The sequence below is a fragment of the Salvia hispanica genome, chromosome 3, assembly GCF_029641045.1.
Source record: "Salvia hispanica isolate PSC_SH4W2 chromosome 3, Shi_PSC_v1, whole genome shotgun sequence".
In the NCBI taxonomy this organism is placed as follows: Eukaryota; Viridiplantae; Streptophyta; class Magnoliopsida; order Lamiales; family Lamiaceae; genus Salvia; species Salvia hispanica.
The window spans coordinates 39,895,391-39,915,173 of record NC_142694.1 but is presented as its reverse complement, the minus strand read 5'-3'; the positions used below and the strand labels follow the sequence as shown (position 1 = coordinate 39,915,173).

Genomic DNA, 19,783 nt, shown 5'->3' with positions numbered 1-19,783 from the left:
ATTATAATTATTATAAGATTTACCATTTACTGGATTCCTACTTATTCTTACGTGGATTCTTTTAGCTTGTTATAAAAAACAAATACTACTATTACTATGTACGTAAGTATATATAATCAAAATATGTGGTCAGTATATTTTTGATAAATGAATAAACATTGTTAATCCATCTCAAAACAATTATTCTTTGTACTCCTAGACCATAATTGTTTCACAATAATATCATACCCTTTAATATTTTGTTATCGTATACACTAGTTAGTGTAGGTGTACGACCTAATTGTGTTGTTTGTATTTGTACTCTATCACCTAATTTATTCAATTTGTTATTAGTAATGGTGGTAGGGCTTGATCTTAGCCCACCTCAATGTTATACTTCTCTTTAATTATGTTATTTATGCAACTATACAAGTACCAAAAAAGTTAGAAAAGTTATTAATTTCGTCATGGTATTAATTCTATACTAAAATTGCCTAGAAATAGAAATTTTCTGATTGCCAGTGCCATTTGTGTCCAATAAATATAATTGTTCATCAACCTTAATTAAGTTGCGATTTTTTTATTGGGGTGTAATTAACTAATTGCATGATACAATTAAGTTAGATTTTAAACTTGAACATAACTATTTTTTTTAATGCAAGTTAATTTAGTAAGGCATCAAAACCATTTCATACCAAAATTTAAAGAACAATTATTATCTTCCTAGCTAGTTAATTGATTCCACTGAGACAAGATAATGATGCTACTAGTTAATTTGTAATTATTGAGATTAGATTAATTAATCAGTAGATCATAATACTTTAATGAACTTAGCATAAAGACTCTTTAGAATTTTTTTTAGAAAAAAAAAACAGTATTGATTAATTAGTTATGAAAATATCTAGTCAATAAAAATGTTAATTTGAGTAAATAAGAGTATTAGTATATTAGAAGAAACATGTATGGAACGCTCATAGTACGTCCAATAAAATTTATAATTTTGATACTTTAATTTGGCCCTATATATATAACTGGACTTATTAAAATTATACTCCCTTTTTTTTCAATTAACAAAATGCCATGTGCAACTTTTATCATTCCAATCCATCAATATATATATATATATATATATATATATATATATATACATAAAATAAAATAAAACGTTGTACTTGTTGATAATATAATTAACATTTATTTAATTCGTTTATTGATAATGCCTATAAAGCTAAAACATTACACAACTAACCTAAACATACATGCATTTAATCACTAGTGTATGCGCTTAACCGGAATTAATTAATGATCTAACACATAGGAGTACATTTTTACTTCACTGTGCGAGTGAAATTTCTAATTTCCCTTGTAATTAATCGATAAAAAGGCGTGGATATCTTCGTTTTATTTCATGGCATGGTCCATCTGGAATACTTGAAAAAAAGTGATATTTCAAGGTTTCGAATTAAACTGGGAACTTGAGCAAATGAGTGATAAAATAGTGGCAACAGATATTGTAGTGAAAATTGATGATATAGTTTAGCAATGAGAAGTTGAGTGTCATATGAGTACAAAACTTGATTGGTGCATATGAATAGACTTATAATTATTACTACTAGAGTTTTAGTGCTTGAACACATTTGTCAAAAGTATTAAAATGATATGACTTTTTTGTAGTATATTTTTTCCTAACAAAATTACCAAGATTAAGACAAAACATGATTTGTAGTTTGTGCCTTACATATTATAACAATTTTAATTAAAGTAACATTAATTCATAGTATATAGCTGTGGGCCTTTAGTAAAGATGGTCATATAAACATAAAAGAACTACTAACATGTTATGCATGAAATAAACATAAAACGCGTTTATAATGTTGATATAAATATAGGGTTGGTCAAAGTAAATTAAATTATGTTATTATGTTATTCTAAGAAAGTGGTTGGTTTCACTATGAGATTTTAGGTATTTGGATTAGAGGGTGGTGCACGAGCTTCCCATTTTACACTCTTGAGTAATCTTTTATTGTGTCGCGTGCAACTTGGACTTGGACTTAGTGAGTTTTGAACTTTTTATTTTATAAAAGAAATCATGCAATATTCATATTATATCATTGTAAACACAATGTTTTTGCTCCCAACATATGCCAAGAGTGTGAAAGGAAAAAAATATGAGAAAAGAAAGAAATAAGCAAATCTCACTGCAAAATTTAAAAGTGGTCCTCTGAGAAATAATCAGAAGCTTTAAAGAACCTCCCATAAAATTGGTCCCTCCTCTACTATACTTGTACATCAATAATCTCATCCACCACATCATCTTTCAATGACTCATCTATACCTATTTATTCATTCATTTCTTTAATTTATTGAAGGGGATTAATCAATTATCTTGATAAGCCCTCATGATCATACACTAAAATTGATTGAACCATTCCCTAACTCTCATATACCAATAAAATACATAGCCAGCATATATATATATATATACATATATATATATATATATATATATATATTATATATATATAGGGTTTTGATCTATGAAGACCAGATTTAAATACAGAAACGCAGAACACGGTCATACGTAAGGCATTTTTAGGTCATAGTTAGTTTATTTTTAAGTCATGCTAGCAAAGCATGACCTAAAATGATCTTAACATGACATAAATCCAAATATTATAATATGACCTAAAACTACTTAATTATGACCTTCCGTGTTTTGGATTAATTATTGACCATTAGATCATCTAATCCTAGGGCCAAGATTTGGACTGCATTTCTGGATTTAAATGCATTCTTATTTTGATCATCTCCCTGTATATATATATATGCATCTCCCTCTTTCCTATTCCCCACCCAAAGATTATTAATTAGGGGGACATTTAAGTGTATATGTTTGTTAATTAAGATACCTTGTCACTTCACAGTATATCTACTTCGATTTGTCTCGATGTGATCCAAACGGGTATTTATATATAAATGTTGGTTTATCAAGAATACTCAAGAAAAAAACACTTTGAATTGTTGATTAATCACCATTCACCAATGATGATTGTTAAATCCTTGTCTTTGTTTCTATCTCATCGCACCCCTTTTTCGTTATGCGAGATTTGAAAATTATCCTCTACACCTCAGTGTAGGTCTTCGGTAATCTAAATTTCTCACTATGAAAATAGAAGGCATGTCGATTCTTCTAGAAAGGATGCGGAATATATCATCAAATATCTCCGGATTTGAAAATTGAGATATGCTAAAGCTACACTTTGATTTTTGTGATCTACAATATGATGTATAAAGAAGTCTCTCTCTCTGATTGGAATGTATAATACATTCCATTCAAGCTAAAAAATATCACAGCTGATAAAGCTAGTTGTAGTTGGCAATAAAGCAATTGGTGTTAGCTAGATTGGTCCCATTTAATTTGATGATGCAAGTTTAAAAGTCCATCAATACCAAAGAATCATTAATTATCAGCAGCATGAAAGTATAAGTCATTGAAATTATTTTTTTTCCCACATTATTATTATTTCTTACAACCTAATATCTTAGGTTATTACCAGATTTTATGTGTCGTTATGCACCCACGCCACATGGTTGCAATTGCACCATACCTTTATCTTTTCTGCAACATGGACTGGTGAAATATTCCATCACCATCGTCGTCGTCATCGTCATCTTCCCTCTCTCTGCCTAAATCCCCAACCAAAATTTTTCCTTCAAAATATAGGGTTTTTCCTCTTCAAGAATATTGAGCTGAGACAGTTTCTGCAACTCACAAAGAAAGCAAATTTTTAGTTTCTTGATCATCCACTAGATGATGAAAAAAGGTGAGTTCTTCAATTTAATTTTTAATTTTTTGAAATTCTTCTATTTCTTTCAAAATTGTGACTATATTTGTCACATAACACATAGTATATGTCCATCACTTCCAAGAATTAGCTTTTTTTTTTCTTGTTTCATTTCAAAGAAAAGAAAATGACCTAAAAAACTTTCCTCTTACAAATTTTTGAAAACCTAATTTGATGTTTCTGGCTTGCTGACACGATCTGCTGAGATTCTACCCTGCAGGGGAATGACGGACAACGCCATCGTCGTCGGCATCCAAGCATGAATTCCAACTCCGGAGAGAGAGATCCGACTCCGAGGGTGAAGCAAGAAGGGACAACGAGATCGCGGTGGTCGTCGACCCACAAAAACCCCCGAATAGTGCGCGTCTCGCGCGCCTTCGGGGGAAAAGACCGGCACAGCAAGGTGTGCACGGTCCGGGGGCTGAGAGACCGGCGCATCCGCCTCTCTGTCCCCACGGCCGTCCAGCTCTACGAACTCCAAGACAAGCTCGGCCTCAGCCAGCCGAGCAAGGTCGTCGACTGGCTCATCGACGCCACGAAATCCGACATCGAAAAACTCCCCCCTCTCCCCTCCATCCCAGGAATCTTCCCTAACCCTAATCAAGAATTCCCACCCCAAGCCTCATCCCTCTCCCAATTCCTAGCTTCGAAGCAAGGGGTGATCAAAATTGACAATGAGAGAGAGAAGGAGAAGTGGATTGAGCAAGAGAATCATACCCAAAATGAGGGTTTTGGGGGATTTGTGGCACAGAATCTTTTCCCATTAGGACAAGTGAATCAAAACCCTCAATCCCAATTTTTTCAAAACCCTTATTTCCATTGGGATCAAATCTCCCAATTTGGACCTAATTACATCAATCCTTTGCCAAATCAAGAAGATCATCAATCATCATCACATCACAACATGATCATCAATAATCCTTCAAACACTCATCTCTATTTCAACATCCCCCATTTCCCTTCCTACTTGCCTCCTTCAATGGAGCCGAATCCCGGCTTCTCGACGGCCCTCCACCTCACGAGGCCCTTCGCCTTCAAGCCGGCTACTCAGCCGCACCATGGTGAAGCCGGGAGATCGGAGACGAAAGAGGGCTGATTATATAAGCAAATACATACACACAATTGGGAAGGAAATGGGATTCTTGCAGCTATACAAATGCTACATATACAGTAAGGAATATGATTAAATTTTCTGCCTTTTTATATGTTTTTTTTGTTTTGTTTTCTGATTTTGCAAGAGATATACATTTATACTTGGAATTAATGTGTGATTAAATACTACACCTGTATGTACTTGTTAAATGTCACATTTGTCAGGGTTTAATTTTGATTGATGTAATCAATAATTGAGGTTGGATCTGTTCTCTTGAATTTACATTAGAGATATATGGAATTATTTTTGAGGTGTAATTTTCTCTTACTATTTTTTTATTTACATCCTCCTTCATAGTTCATAGTCTTAATTACCTGACATTAATCTAGACGATGATGCGCAATTTAGTTGGTAATACGCTTCCATTTCAGCCAATTTTAGGCTGGGTTCTACTCACTACGGTCACAGGGCTATAAGAAGACATTATTGATCATTTTCATTTTAAAATAAACTGAAATTAATATAGGGAATTAAAGTATGTTGTATAATGTATTATGGCTAGCTAGCTTTATATGGAGTTATTAGTTAATTTAATTTGCATGACATTTCTCCTTTTTTACTTCTCTGTACTTGCAAAGATCAGATAAGTGTTGGTAGTTTGATTCAACATATTAGTTGTTGCTTATAATTATGGTTTCACATTTTTTAATGTGAAGTGCATATATATATCAAGTTTTTTTTTGAGAGGTTGAAATTAAGTTCTTACTACATAATATGCCTTATTTTATATTAGTAATTAATTAAGATTCATTGCTTGTATATAATAAGCTGAAAGTGTCTATAGAAACAATGAGGTATATTTTTGTACATATCCTTAGATATATAATATATTGTATGCAAGATTATTATAGTAGCATTTCGTGTATTAAAACAGGGTACTGAGCTCTTTCTGCTTCTACTTTAAAGGTCAATAGTAGTTTTTCATTCAAAAAATGCAGTTGAAATTACTAAAGTATTACTATTACTAGTAATTAGGAAAATGAAATTGAGGTTGAACATTGAATGTTTGAATGATATGAATTCCACATGCATGGTGAAGATAGGGTAACATGAATTTGTTTACTGTTGCACTAGCTGTGACTGTTGTTGGCTTGTCAGAAATGCAGCTTTTAATTATCAGTTGCCAATAATATTGGGAACAAACATGAATTTCTTGTCTTCATCAATTAAATATTATGGATATCAACAAATACTGCAACAAAATGTTGATATTCAAAAAGTATTTTTTCTGTTTACTGCATGCATTCAGACTTTGGTTAATTGCATGTGATGCTGCTGCTGCAATGGCAATATGTCTTTGGTAGTAGTATTAATTGTTCAAATAATTTAACCATTTAAAATTAACTCAAAAATTATTGTTATTTATTCAAAATTAATTTGTGGGTTTTGTAACATGAAATTTGATCTTAATATCTGCAATTGAAGAAATAATATAATGACAATAATTGAATGCAATCTCCATGTCATATCAATATACAAGACAAATTGTATATATACCAATAAAAAGAGAAGTGAAGAGCAACTAACAGTGTCCCATGCAATGTATTTATGTTTGATGTCAATGATATCGACTAGAGCAAGAAAAAAGACAGAATGGAAGTTCAGAAAATCTGTTTTTCCTCACTCATTTTTAAATTATTTTTGAGATCATGTGACAGTGGCATTTCTCTTTCTTTGACAAGTGTTTTAATTTGTTCATATTTCTTTGTGCCCTTTTTATTTTTTACTTTCTTATTACTCCATATAATTAATAACATTAAAAATATAATAAAATTATGAGATCGCATTATTGCTTGCCACACAGTTATTTTACATAAAAATAAAAGTTACAAATAATTTTAATTAATGTTCAATTAGTTTTACAGATTTATCCCACTCGGGATTATGACTAATATTTTTAGCTCATTCTTTTCACTAAAATTATTTAGATAAACTATTATTGTAGTAGTTTAAAATCTAAAATTTTATATTTTACATCACAAAACTGAAATTTAGTTTTTTTTTCAAATTGTCAATTATATATATATTTTTTAAAAGTGTGTGGGCAATCATAATGTGGCTGATTAAGATAACTCCAAAAATAAGATGAAAATGGATGTTTCAAAAATAAATTAACAATGAAAAAAGAAGGGGTATTGTTTATTAGCAAAATGATATACTCCTATAATAAATGGATTACTTTTAACATGTTTTACTCAAACATGGATGTTTATGGAAAATTTTTAAGCTCAGTATTATAAGCAATATGACATTAATTATTGTTGAAGCTAATTCAAACTATGAAAACCCTATTTGGGTAAAGTTAATAAAACTTAGTAGCTACCTATATACCAATAATAGACATGCACGTACAAATTTATTTAGTAATAGCATAATTAGCCTTAATTAAGGTCGACGGTTAAAATGTACAACACCAATGTGAAACCCTAGAAAGTATGTCAAGCTAGCCAAAAAAGAAGCATATAGTCTAGAGATAGAGAGAGAATCAAATAATTTCTGTAAGAAAGTTTTTGATGAAAAGGAAATAAGATAATAAAGTGATAAGAGTGTGACTGCATTAATATTGGTATGTTATCACAAGATCCAAGAATATTTAAAGAATTGTACAGTCACAACTTGTGGCTCACCAAGCATACTTTATTAGTGGACCTATTTCATCCTAACAATATTTATTTCTATAAATGCATTACACTATGCAATATACATATGGTTAAAATAAATTTATGAAATAATTATTAGTACTTTTATTTAGATCACGAAGACAGCGTTCATTGTTCGGGTCATTTAGGTGGTAAAATTTCAATTTTGAATTTGTCATTTTTACTAGCAATTGATTACACTATTAAACTTAATTTACAACTTTCAAATTATTAAAAAAATGCTGCTATTAACATAAAAGAAACATTGTTTGTTGCGATTTTGTCTTTTAATTTGTTTATTTTGTGTTGCTCTTAATTGTGTCATTCTGTGTTTATTCTATATTGCTTAGATTGTCGCCATTTTTAGCGGACTCTGCTGGCTGATTCTCGACTTTGAGTATTTTTACACTCATAAAAAATATACTACAAAATCATTAATACTCCTACTATTTTATAAAAAATATATATATCATATTCAACCAGCTTGGTGGAAACCACTTATTTAATTATAACCAAACCCTAAACACATACTATATAAAGTATTCTTATAGTCATTGGAATATACATATGATGACTTTCATTTCGTTTTGTCATTTATGCATATGCGAACTTCCAAGATGTTGCTATCTTGATTGCTCTTGTCATCTTCGAATTGAAGTCAGCTTACTCATAGTAATAAAAATTTTAAGCTTTATGCATGTATATACTAGTCTACTACAATGTTACTGTATCATTATTTTTTGGGGGAATAATATATTTGCATATATGAGAAAGTGTTTTGGGTGGCTTGGGTTTCAAATTGTGGATTTCATAACCATTTTTGGAAGAATAATCAATACTTGGTTATTAGATAAGCTTATTATATGTGCATTGAACCTTGAAAAAAAAAAAGAATTGAAATCCTATCAATTTAAGTAGTTTATTACAACTTTGTCACAATAAGTATCAAATTTTTAACGTTTAACCATCCCAAAACTTTAATAGCTAATTATTTAACTTTGCTTTAAAAATTAGCATCTTATAAATGGTAAATTAAGCCATCTTGTAGTGTAAAGCATTTTTAAATAAACTTATTAACTAACTTAAGAGGGATTTCCTTGAGCTTATAATAGACGATATACCTAATTTAGTATTTTTCATCCTTATTATTATCATCAACTTTGGGTATTTTTTTAAAGGGAATCCATAATGATTTCTATTTACTCCATGGTGATTCGAATCCTGGTGAAGGTGAAGCTTATGACCAATTAAACTGCACTTCATCATCTTATCGGTAGTTTCTCGGTAATTAACGACGAAGTAATATCCAGTCTTCAATTTTAATTTTTTTGTTTTTTAAAGTGAAATACGTTGTAAATGTGCATAAATGATAATCACATGCGAGCTGCTACTGCATGCTTTAAAAAGTTTTATTGGGATTGATTAATCTAGCTAGGTGGGGAAAACCCTAGCTATTTCACTCTAAAAAGCTGATGTCTCTATTTATTGCTATTTTGTTATGTTTCATTGCTATCTTAATTTCTTTCATCCATTTCATAAACAAAAATCATGTCAAACTACTAAATCATATTATAACGTACTGTTTTTTGAAGACATATATAGTTAATTTAAAATCAGTCGACTAATCAAATCATCTTCTTCATTTTTACAAAGACTAAATCATCATATCTATGTTTGTGTTAAAGAGAGTCAATGAGCATGCTTAGAAGACTGTCATCATCTTTATATAACTGCCACTTGAAGTATTTTCAGTCTCATCGACTCATTCCCATCACCATATAATATCATTTATTCTTTTGTCATCTTGCTTTTATAAGTATTCAGGTTGAATTAATGCATGCGTCGATTCAGGATTTATGATTTGGGGTGTGATAAATAATTACATAATCGGTCAGCAATGACACAATGCAGCAACAACAACAACAGTGTGAGTATCAGCTTTCTTTTTCTTTTATTGAATTAATTATATTACTATTGTTCTTTGTTTCATTTCTTCTGAATAAGTTGTGGAAGTGTAAATAAATAGACTATGGATTATGGATATCGATGATAGGTTGTGAAAGTGTGAATGAATGAGGTATAAAGTATGAATACTTGATAATGAACTTTTAGATTAAAACTTAAGACACATGATTTGATTTATAATAAATAATTTGTAATATAAAACACTCAAAAAGACATCGATGTACTATACCTTTGTTCCTACGTAGATCCGCGACTGATTCCACCTCTCTAACTATATGTATTAAACCAAATTTCATACATAAACTAGTTTTCGAAATAATAACACCAATAATCTTAACATAATACACATTAATCTATATTTTTTTATTGTACATTACTTTTGAAGTTTTTGCAATTAAAATACTCACTTTCTATTTATTTTTTCAAAAAAAAACTCCAAATTAAACCCATAAAATTCTATTAGGACATCCGCAACGGGGAAAAACGAATGGATCGGGTGTACGGGATACTATATGTTGGCGTTTCGGAGGGTGTGCCGATCCGGGAGCCGTGGGATGAACCGCTGCCGCTGCGGATGGTCTTATATTTCTAAAATCCTTTAATAATGAAAATAAGGGGAAAATTCGTTGGGCCCAATTATTCAATCAAACGATCATTTTGGGCCCATTAAAAAGTGATTTTGGGCCCATTTATTCATTCAAAAAAAAGATTATTGGGCCCGAGTGAGAACATTACTATAAAAAGGAATTTTGTAAACAGAGTTTCAGACTCTTCTCCTCTCTTAATTCCAGCGAAGTCAGCCGTCCAACGCCCCCCGCCGCCGCAGCCCTCGCCGCATCTTTTCTCACTTTCGCAATACTCAGCTCGACATTCATCGGCTTAATTTAATTTCTCTTTCCCAAAAGGTGTGTGTAATTTTCACCAACACGAGCACTAGTTTTGGCTTCTCAAATTCGTTCACTTTCCCGATCGTTCTTATTGAATTGTGCAAAATGAAGCTAATTCACGAGAATATGTTTCTGATTTATGAATAAATGCAGTTGATTGTTTTAATTTGGCCTTTTTAGAGCTAGTTTTATATAATTACTAGCGTTATTTGGTATTTGTAGCAGGCATTGACTGATTAATCTGTTTTAAAATGCTTGAGAACTTTCAATCTACATTTTGAATTAGGTCGTTTATTGGCTGTGAACATTCCAGCTCTTATACTGATGTTGAGGATTAGCATCTTCTGTTGTCAAATTATGAGTTCTTATTCACAATTACTAGTTCTAGAAAACGAATTTGTTTGTATGAGATAACATCAATGGGAATATGTTACAATTAGTATCTCTAAATGTTAAGAGACTATTTTTTATGGACGTATCAAAATGTCAAAAAAAAAGTAAATAGCATAATGTTTAGTATCCTCGTGTAGAGATTTATATTTGTTGCTGCTATGCTGTTTTAGCAAGTTAGTAATACTGATGTTGAGGATTAGCATCTCTGCTAGTAGGTCTTTTCTTATGTTGTCAAATTATGAGTTCTTAATATTCACAATTACTAGTTCTAGAAAACGAGTTTGCTGGTATGAGATAGCATCGATTACTCCCTCCGTCATCAAAAATTCGTATATTGAATGTACAAATTAGTATCTATAAATTGAAAGAGACTAATTTTTGTGGATAGTATCAAAATGTCAAATTCTGATCAGTATCCTCATGTAGAGATTTATTTTTGTTGATGCTATGCTGTCACATCCAACATTTGTAGATGAAGAAGGGAATTGAAATGCTGTGATCTGACTTCCCTAGTAGTAAAGCTTGGTTTACCTACATATTCCTAGCATATAATTTATAGCTTTATTTATCTGTCTTTCATGGTTCTAATTTGTTTGAGTCTTGTGCCATCCAATTTTATTGAAGGGATTCGGTTTATGTTCTAATTATTCCATAACATGCTGGAATTGGCTGACTCTTCTGATCTTAGCTTTTGTTGATTGAGCTGAACACTATTCGACGATTTATTATGTTTTCAGCTGCGTGGTGGAAATCTGTCTTGACTATTGATTTTTTTGCTGATTCTATGGTGCAACATTAGGTGCTGGGCTGTCATTTTCTTCTTGGTTGTGCATCTCAATGTTTAATCTGTGTTTCTCACTGCTATGAATTTGCTCTAAGATGAATTAGATGATTGTGGATATTTTGAATGATCCATCTGCATACAGATATTAACAAACTGAAATCTTGCGCAGCGTAGCTCAGAACATGAAAGGAGGGAGGAAGAATCTCAAGAGAGCAGTTGAGGAAGAGATGATGGCACTTCAACACGGGCAAAACATAATGCAGGTTGTCGATTTGAGGGGTTCTAATCTTATTGAGGTACAGATCTCTCTAATCCTGTCTTTATTTCTCATATTGAATGTTATTCATTATACTGATTAGCTCCATCCCCGAAGGTAATGGATGCAAAAGGGCAACATCTACTCGCAATATTCCCCGCGAAATTCCAGAAAAGCATGTGGATCAAACGAGGGAACTTTGTGGTTGTCGACGAAAGTGGGAGAGAGGAGGCCATCGAATCCGGTAGAAAGGTGGCCGGCATTCTCACTCAGGTGCTTTACCACGACCAAGTCCGCCTCCTCCAAAAAACACCCGAATGGCCTGAGATTTTCAAATCCTCGCCTCGGGAGACCTCAAAGCAGGACACCTCCAAAGAAGAAGAAGAAGAATGTTCGAGCGATGACGATGAAGGGCTTCCGCCTCTGGAAGCGAACACTAACAGAGTAAACCCTCTGCAGTTGCATTCGGATACCGAATCTACATCTCATGATTCTGATACTGAAGAATGATATTCTTGGATCATCCAAATTCTTTAATGAAACAACTTAATTATGTATGAATGTGGAATTTTTTGTCACATGAAATTGAATCTCAACTAGATTTCTCATTTCTGCAAAGTGGATACAAGATTTGATGCAGCAAAAGCAGCAGAGCCACCAACTATAGATACAAGAGCAACCGCAACCTGAAGGCCGATCTCCCACGGGTAGTCCTCCGGCACGAGGAACACGAACGCAGGTCCCGATGCCAACAACAACAGGCTCAGGTTGAGCAGTCCCGTTGCGGTCCCGGGGTCCGTGGCGGCCGAGAGCACCCCGAGCCCCTCCGCCTTCGAGAGGAGGCCGAGCCTCTCGATCGCCGACAGCGACAGCCCCGACTTCTCGGCCGCCGAGAGCAGCCCCGCCCTCTCCGCCTTGCTCAGGAGGCGCAGCTGCTCGACCCGCGTCAGCAGCTTCGGCTTCGACGCCACCGTGCCCTGCATTACTATCAAATTAGACCACACATCCAACACACATTATGTCAAACAAGAGAGAGAGAGAGACTTTTTTAGAGGTGACAGTTTTGGAAGCCATGGATTTGATGAGAAGAGGTGAATATGGTTTGGCAGAGGAAGCCATCGTCATCTTCATCATCGTCTATCTTTTTTTTTTCTCTCAACAAAATGAATCTTCACATTTATCAATTTCAGTGGTTCAAAATAATACAAATAAAATTTATTCCACGTGGCGTTATTTCATTCACTGCTTTCATATTTCTATCATCTTTGTAAAGAGTGGAAATCTGGGCTTTATTTAGTGGCGAGGTCCGATATATCCTGAAGGGCCCAGTCCGATATCATCCGATTCCATTTTATTTTTTTTAAATGCTTTTTTTTTACTATTTTATTCTTTTCTTGTACTGTCATTTTCAGCTTATAGTTTTCAACCTTTGCACCATCTATTAAAAATTGTAATATTACAATATAACGTAATTTTCGTCCATCTTTAATCAAATAATCAGGAGTTCGGTCTATGTTTTTAGGTATGGAACGTACGAAATACTCATAGAGTCCGCCAATGACTCTTGGTGTAATGAATAATTTGACAATTTAGAAGTTTTTTACAAAAATGAATATGCATAGAACAAATTATGTGTGCAAATAAGAGCATGCATTTTGGAAATGGGTCTATTTATATTCTTGTTCAAACTATGTGCTTTAATGCTAAAAGTATTTTTCTATTCTATCGTTGTTGAAGGATTGTTAAATTACTAAGTATGGAGTACATTATCCATTCATGTGTCATCCTAACAACTTATTTAAAGCAGGATGCATGATATATTGATATCTCCAAATGCAATAGAGAATATTATTTATATTTATAAAATCTAGAATATTTAATAGGAATAGTTTTGAAATATAAAAATGACATTTAATTATGTTTTCAGTTATTGAATGATTTAATATATAAAAATAGAACAGTGATGGATCTAAGCATGACCAAATACTTAATTTAAGATTCGTAAAATCTAATTGGTCGTTTAGTTATAGTATTTTCAAAACGATCATGGTATAGTTTGTGGGTCATTTTAAATTCTAAAATTTTGTGCTCACCCCACTTTTAACAAGTGAAAAATAGCTATATTTGAATTTTAAAAATATATCTAAAATTTAACTATAGCAAAAATTACTACTATGTGGGTGACACATATTTACTACGAGTAGTACAAATATAAATATATATATATCAGATACGTCAATCCTGATACGGTCAAATTGATTAAGACATTTTTATTCTTCTTTTTTATGAATATTTGTACTATTAAAACTGATAATTAGATTTCATTGAATTTATGACTCATTACTTTATCGAATTGCTACAAATCTACTTTTTTTTTTCTTTTTTTTTTCTCGTCGTCAGATGACACTATTAGCATATGTTTATATACAAATCACAATTAAATTACTACTATATTTAAGTAAATTGAGCATTGCATTATTTAGTTACTTTTATTATTTCTTGTAGCTTACTTTTAATTATTTCTTATTTATAATTTTCAATTAAATTAATTTATGTCACTTGTATGTTCTGATTGTGCAGCAAGGCTCGTGGTCAACGGCCTATAACGTCGATAGAGTGGGCCGATGCTTGATTGAGAGCATAGACTACTAACACACCGGTGCTCTAAATACCACCATTTTGGTGAGAAATACTCCTTCTGTCCCACTAGAAATGAAATGTTTTCCTTTTTGGGTTGTCCCATAAAAAATGAAATGTTTCTTAAAATAAAAATAATTTTATCTCTACTTTTCCTTCTCTCTTACTTTACTCTCTCTTCTTTAACTCACAAAACAACACTACATAAAATCTTGTGCCGAAAAGCAAACGTTTCATATTTATTGGGACGGAGGGAGTACAAATTAATCCAAATTTTAATATAGTTTTCCATTATAATTTTTAAATAATTATTTGCAAAAATTAGTATATACAGCTTGTTTGCTTTAATTGGAAAGAATGACCAACTATCTTATTGTACGTTATTACAAACCATGCAATTTAATTGTTTGTCACTTGTATATTTAGTGTGCAAACAAATGGTCAAAGCCACACACACAACACAATAATAACGACAAACAACGAAAATAGAAAGCGAAAGCTGCTTGGTTCAAACACCAAAACACGATCAAGATGTCATTCGAATTTAAGGTCATTCAAGTCGTCCGTAAGTTGTTTCCCCAAGAGGAAAATTCTAGCACTAATCTCTACGTCGAGAATGAAGACGTCAAGTTAATCGTTGCTTTATTGACCATATGGACTACGAGACGACATACAACATCGTTATCTACAACTTGTCAAACTTGCAGAATGAAAATCCCAACCAATTTGGGAAGCACGCCGTTGATTATATGGGTAAGCACGAAGAAGAGATGTTAGTATCAAAGTTGTAGCTGAAATTCATGTGTTCCATAGTCTCTCACTCTTTATTGTAAAATACACATCGATAATCTTTAATTCCAGAAATTTCAAAGCAATCTATTCTAGGTGAGTCCTCCTAGCAACACATTCTTGCCCACTGCTGAGATTTTCGTTATGGAAGTGTTAAATAACCTACAAAACAACACACTCAACTGCATTTTCCAAGTGTTTAACTCTATTTTTCTCTCTATGTGACCATACTCGACAAATTTAAAAATCACATTAACTTAGGAGGTGGGTCATCTTGAATAGTACATAGAGTATTATTTAAAATTTGATTGTTATTTTATCACAATCCTCTCTATATTCCCCAAATGAAAAAAAATTGTGACCTACATAGAAGAAATGTAAATGGTAAGTTGGTGACAGGCAAAGTGGGCCTAGAGTGCCCTCTCCAATTTGTACAAAAGCATTAAAATGCATGATTAAACCATATAAATTTTGCTACCAACATTAGCTAGGACAATAGAGATAACTGTCACATTACAATTGTGTAACGCATTAAAATAAATGTTGCAAATATTGAGCAGACAAATGATATGTCGACAACATAAAAAAAGTACACACTTTCACGTGAAATTTAGTCAATGGACCCAACACTATACGACTAAGAAAGGAAGGTGTCATCTAAATATATGATAACTAAATTGGTCACCCAATTAAATCCAAGTATCCAACCCATACTTTCTTCACTTTTCTTGTTTCAATTTTGTAATAGATTAAGTTGTTATAAAAAGTCATGAATTTTTTGCCTTGATTATCATTTTCGACATGCTGTGCAAATTATTGTGATCATTGTAACACCTTTTTGTGGAACTTTTAAGTGATATAGGCATGCTCAAATATTTTTGGTGATAAAAAATCGGATTCGGTTGGATAAATAAAGTATACTATGTCTATTTTGCAAAAAAGATAAATGTTAATTGCTAAACACATCAGACAACAACAAATACGACCAGAAAAAATGATAAGGTACAATTTAGTTGATAAGAGACTTCTCATCCACCAAATAGATCGAATTCGAGTCATCACAAAAGTAATTGTGGAATTACTATTATTAATCTTTAATGCAAACAAAGATGACCATAAAAGAAAGCACGGGAAGAAGAAGCGGAGAGGCACCCAGGATTGGACCACATTCACAGAGATCGGAAGTGGACCACATTCACAGAGAGTTGGGGTGGAGTTGGCGCAGGATGGGATCGTTCGACTCCTTCGACTCCACATGCATCAATTTATTTTCCTAACTTTCTCACCCCTTAATACTATGCTATCTTTTTGGATTTTTCTCACCAAACACATTTATGATTATAGTGACCTTTTAATTTCTATTTTTCGAATGAAATGAAAACAAATGCAATTGCAATCGACATATAAAGATCTATTTACGTGCTAGCATTTTTCGTGCCAAAATGTTGTGCCCAATATGAATATGGCAAATAGTCTATCCCAAAGTGCAACTTTGGTAGATACTACAAATAAACTACAAGCTACATAAACAGATTAATTAAAGAGATATTATGGTAATTAATCATCTCTCATTGATAGATAACCCACAAGTATCCTTTGGTTGACTTAATCTATTTACAGTTTCAAGACTAAATACTCTTATTTTATTAATTATAACAGTTTGTATTATAATGTATTGACGTATGTAAAATAAAATAGTTAGATTGTTAAGTCATCTGGATCAGCGTACTTAAAGGCCATGTTTGGTAGGGATGATAACTCATCTAGAGATAAAATTTTATGAATAAATATTTATTTTATAAAATTTCATCCCTAGATGAGTTATCACCCCTACCAAACATGCCAAAAGTTTATCCGTTCAACATGCCACAACCAATGGCTAAGTGTGCACTTCCTCTATGCCAATGCATGCTTAAGCACGCTGTGAAGGCAACCCATCGTGGCTGGCCACATTACATTTTTATTTTCCTTACTTGTTTAATTTCAAAAATCCAATTAGTTATGTTTTTTAATTCTAAAATTAAATTTCTATTTAATTTTTATTGTACTTTTCAAATATCTATTAATAATTGTGTATTTTTTTTGTTGTTTTCATTTTGTTCTTTTCAATTTTGAATTATGTAAGTTAGAGTTGTTTGAATGGAGTTATTGATTTATGTTTTATTCATCTAAGAAGATTATTTCATTTTATTGTTATTAATCGACCAAGGACAATAAATGTTAATCACCACAATGTAGGTGTTACAACTAATTACGGACTCATTATGTATAACTAAACTAGGACAGTCTATTTAACCAACTAACATTAAGGAATCATTAATATGTGATCTCACAACATAAATGAAAATTCCAAATGTATCTCATGAAGTTATAAATCTAATTTTCGTTGATTTCACATAAGCATTACAGTAGAAATCAGGATATAAAAATGCATCACGATTGTCAACTCTATTCAAGACAAAGACTCTAGTCCACGCGATCATCTCGATTTATAAACATCAAAATATCTTTAAAATATTTTTTCTAGCATCAAACCAATGTTGTTCTAATACCTAATACGTTTCATCACGATCTACAAAATAAATCAGAATATCCACATCGGTCGTATTCGGATTTTCACATTAGTGTTTGAGTACGAAGTCTGAAAGAAACTAAATTAGTCCAAGATCACAAGTCAATACGATGTATTTGTCGGTGGTACATGTATATACTTCAGCGTTCAATCCCAATAAATTATATCGAACTGCTAAACAATTATTGGATCTATTCATTTATATTCGTGATTACTTGTACAATATTTGTAACTCATGCCCAGAGATTTTTAATATTTATAATTCAACCTCAAAAATTTATTGATAATTAGTCCCTAAACCTAATGCTATAAAGCATTGCCGCAAAAGCTAATTAGTACGATCATTGAGACTTTTCGCGACTCTATTTTGAGTAGTAGTAGTATTTTTTTTCGCAATCTCTTAATTCACATTATTCTTCTCTGTCAAGTAAATTTCCCACAATCAAAATCGAAATAAATAGTCGTAATATAAAAATATATAGACAAATCAATATAGCAAAAAAATAAAGTCAGAGAAATATTTCTGCGACCGTACAGCGCTCACGTGGCCGCACCGTACGGAGACGAAGGTCGCATGAAATGGAAGTACGACACGTGGACCAAACGCACCTCCTCAGCCAATCAGAGCGAGACAGCAATTTCCTAAAACCACCTCCGGTTTTCGAAAACCGCTGTCGTCTACATCTGAGTACTGTTCTCTCATATATTCCAAAACACACCCAACACACACTAACCTATGCATATACATATACGTACAAATAAATGCTTCTCATAAAGGCACCCAGATACATACAGTAACAAGCAAGGTACATTCCCGTTAATTGAAGAGGAAAATTGCCTGAATAAATTGTGATTTTTCCTCAAATTTAATGGAAACTTCAAAAATCAGTAGGTCTAATTTGAATGGAATTGTATCTAATTTTAAATATTCAATGCAATTTTTGCTAGAGATTTTATCTTTTTTTTTCTACAAACATTGCAAGTAACTCAACAACGTTATCAATTGGAAACACGTACGACCTTAATCAACGGCATATTACAAATAGAAAACACTTCCATGGGAAAATTGAGTTAACTTAACCCTGTCTGTCCGTGAATACTTGTCCAACACTGACTAGGTTCAAATTTTAATACACATAGTGAAAAATATGATTAGAAAGTTAATGGTGTATAAATCTCGTTTTTAAATACTTATTCATGTGTAATAAAATGTGAGTGAATGAGTAATTAGGAAGGTAAGATCCACTAAACTAAATATGAGCGAATGAGTAATTAGGAAGGTAAATAAGACATTTTTTTTGAAAAATTAAATCGATCAAGCCACAAGAAGGCGAGTTGTGCATCACATAATAACACGTAAGTCACGAAAAAACAAGCAAAACAAATATGGGGAAAGACAACCATCTACGAACCTATCAAAATAAAAAATGAGACATATAATAACGGACATCTAAAAAAAAAAATACGAGACACATATTCACCGACAAAGGGAGTAAAAGTCATAGCTTACCCACTGATTATCAAAATTGCGAGACAAACCATAATTTGACCAAAATTCTTAATTTTTTTTGACAAATCTTCCTTATATAAACATACAAAAAATGTTCCTCACAAAAGGTACCGAGAGAGACACAGCAACAAACATCAAACAATTGCATCCTAATTTACACACATATATGTATATACTTCATGTAATTTTATAACTATAATATGGAGTAATTATACATGTATGTATATTAATATGTGGGCTTTTTTACTAAAATGAGTGAGGAAAAAAAATATGTGAGTGGTGGGGAGTGCGACAGAGCATGTACATGGAAACGGTAAAAACGAGAGCAACTCCTCATCATCATCATCTTCCCCATATATATACAACATCCACAT

General features: G+C 32.3%; 3 protein-coding genes across 4 annotated transcripts; 2 read left to right on the top strand and 1 right to left on the bottom strand.

The window, feature by feature from the left end:
* The first annotated feature begins 3,408 nt into the window (after window positions 1–3,408).
* On the top strand, window positions 3,409–5,234 carry LOC125212741 (uncharacterized). The gene is made up of 2 exons (XM_048112983.2): window positions 3,409–3,803; window positions 4,045–5,234. Exon 2 carries the CDS (start codon window positions 4,084–4,086, stop codon window positions 4,918–4,920), a length of 837 nt encoding a protein of 278 aa, XP_047968940.1. The 5' UTR covers window positions 3,409–3,803; window positions 4,045–4,083; the 3' UTR covers window positions 4,921–5,234.
* Window positions 5,235–10,354: 5,120 nt separating this feature from the next.
* Window positions 10,355–12,509, top strand: LOC125210962 (uncharacterized). Of its 2 annotated transcripts, none has more exons than XM_048110613.1 (3): window positions 10,355–10,486; window positions 11,815–11,941; window positions 12,019–12,509. In XM_048110613.1, the coding sequence occupies exons 2-3, from the start codon at window positions 11,828–11,830 to the stop codon at window positions 12,409–12,411; spliced, it is 507 nt and encodes a 168-aa protein (XP_047966570.1). In that variant the 5' UTR covers window positions 10,355–10,486; window positions 11,815–11,827; the 3' UTR covers window positions 12,412–12,509. The 2 variants fall into 2 exon arrangements, with proteins under 2 accessions (XP_047966570.1, XP_047966571.1); XM_048110614.2 differs by having other exon boundaries at window positions 10,364–10,486; window positions 11,820–11,941.
* LOC125210963 (uncharacterized) lies at window positions 12,487–13,095 on the bottom strand. The gene is made up of 2 exons (XM_048110616.2): window positions 12,946–13,095; window positions 12,487–12,878 (listed from the first exon to the last, which is right to left on the bottom strand). Exons 1-2 carry the CDS (start codon window positions 13,033–13,035, stop codon window positions 12,507–12,509), a joined length of 462 nt encoding a protein of 153 aa, XP_047966573.1. The 5' UTR covers window positions 13,036–13,095; the 3' UTR covers window positions 12,487–12,506.
* Window positions 13,096–19,783: the final 6,688 nt, after the last annotated feature.

Bases quoted from the DNA above. Each gene is read 5' to 3' on its own strand.
- LOC125210963 (XM_048110616.2), bottom strand. From the start codon at position 13,035: ATGATGAAGATGACGATGGCTTCCTCTGCCAAACCATATTCACCTCTT. The intron at 12,879-12,945 runs GTCTCTCTCTCT...ATAGTAATGCAG, and splicing joins AAACTGTCACCTCTAAAAAA to GGCACGGTGGCGTCGAAGCC.
- LOC125210962 (XM_048110613.1), top strand. From the start codon at position 11,828: ATGAAAGGAGGGAGGAAGAATCTCAAGAGAGCAGTTGAGGAAGAGATG. The intron at 11,942-12,018 runs GTACAGATCTCT...CCATCCCCGAAG, and splicing joins GGGGTTCTAATCTTATTGAG to GTAATGGATGCAAAAGGGCA.
- LOC125212741 (XM_048112983.2), top strand. From the start codon at position 4,084: ATGAATTCCAACTCCGGAGAGAGAGATCCGACTCCGAGGGTGAAGCAA.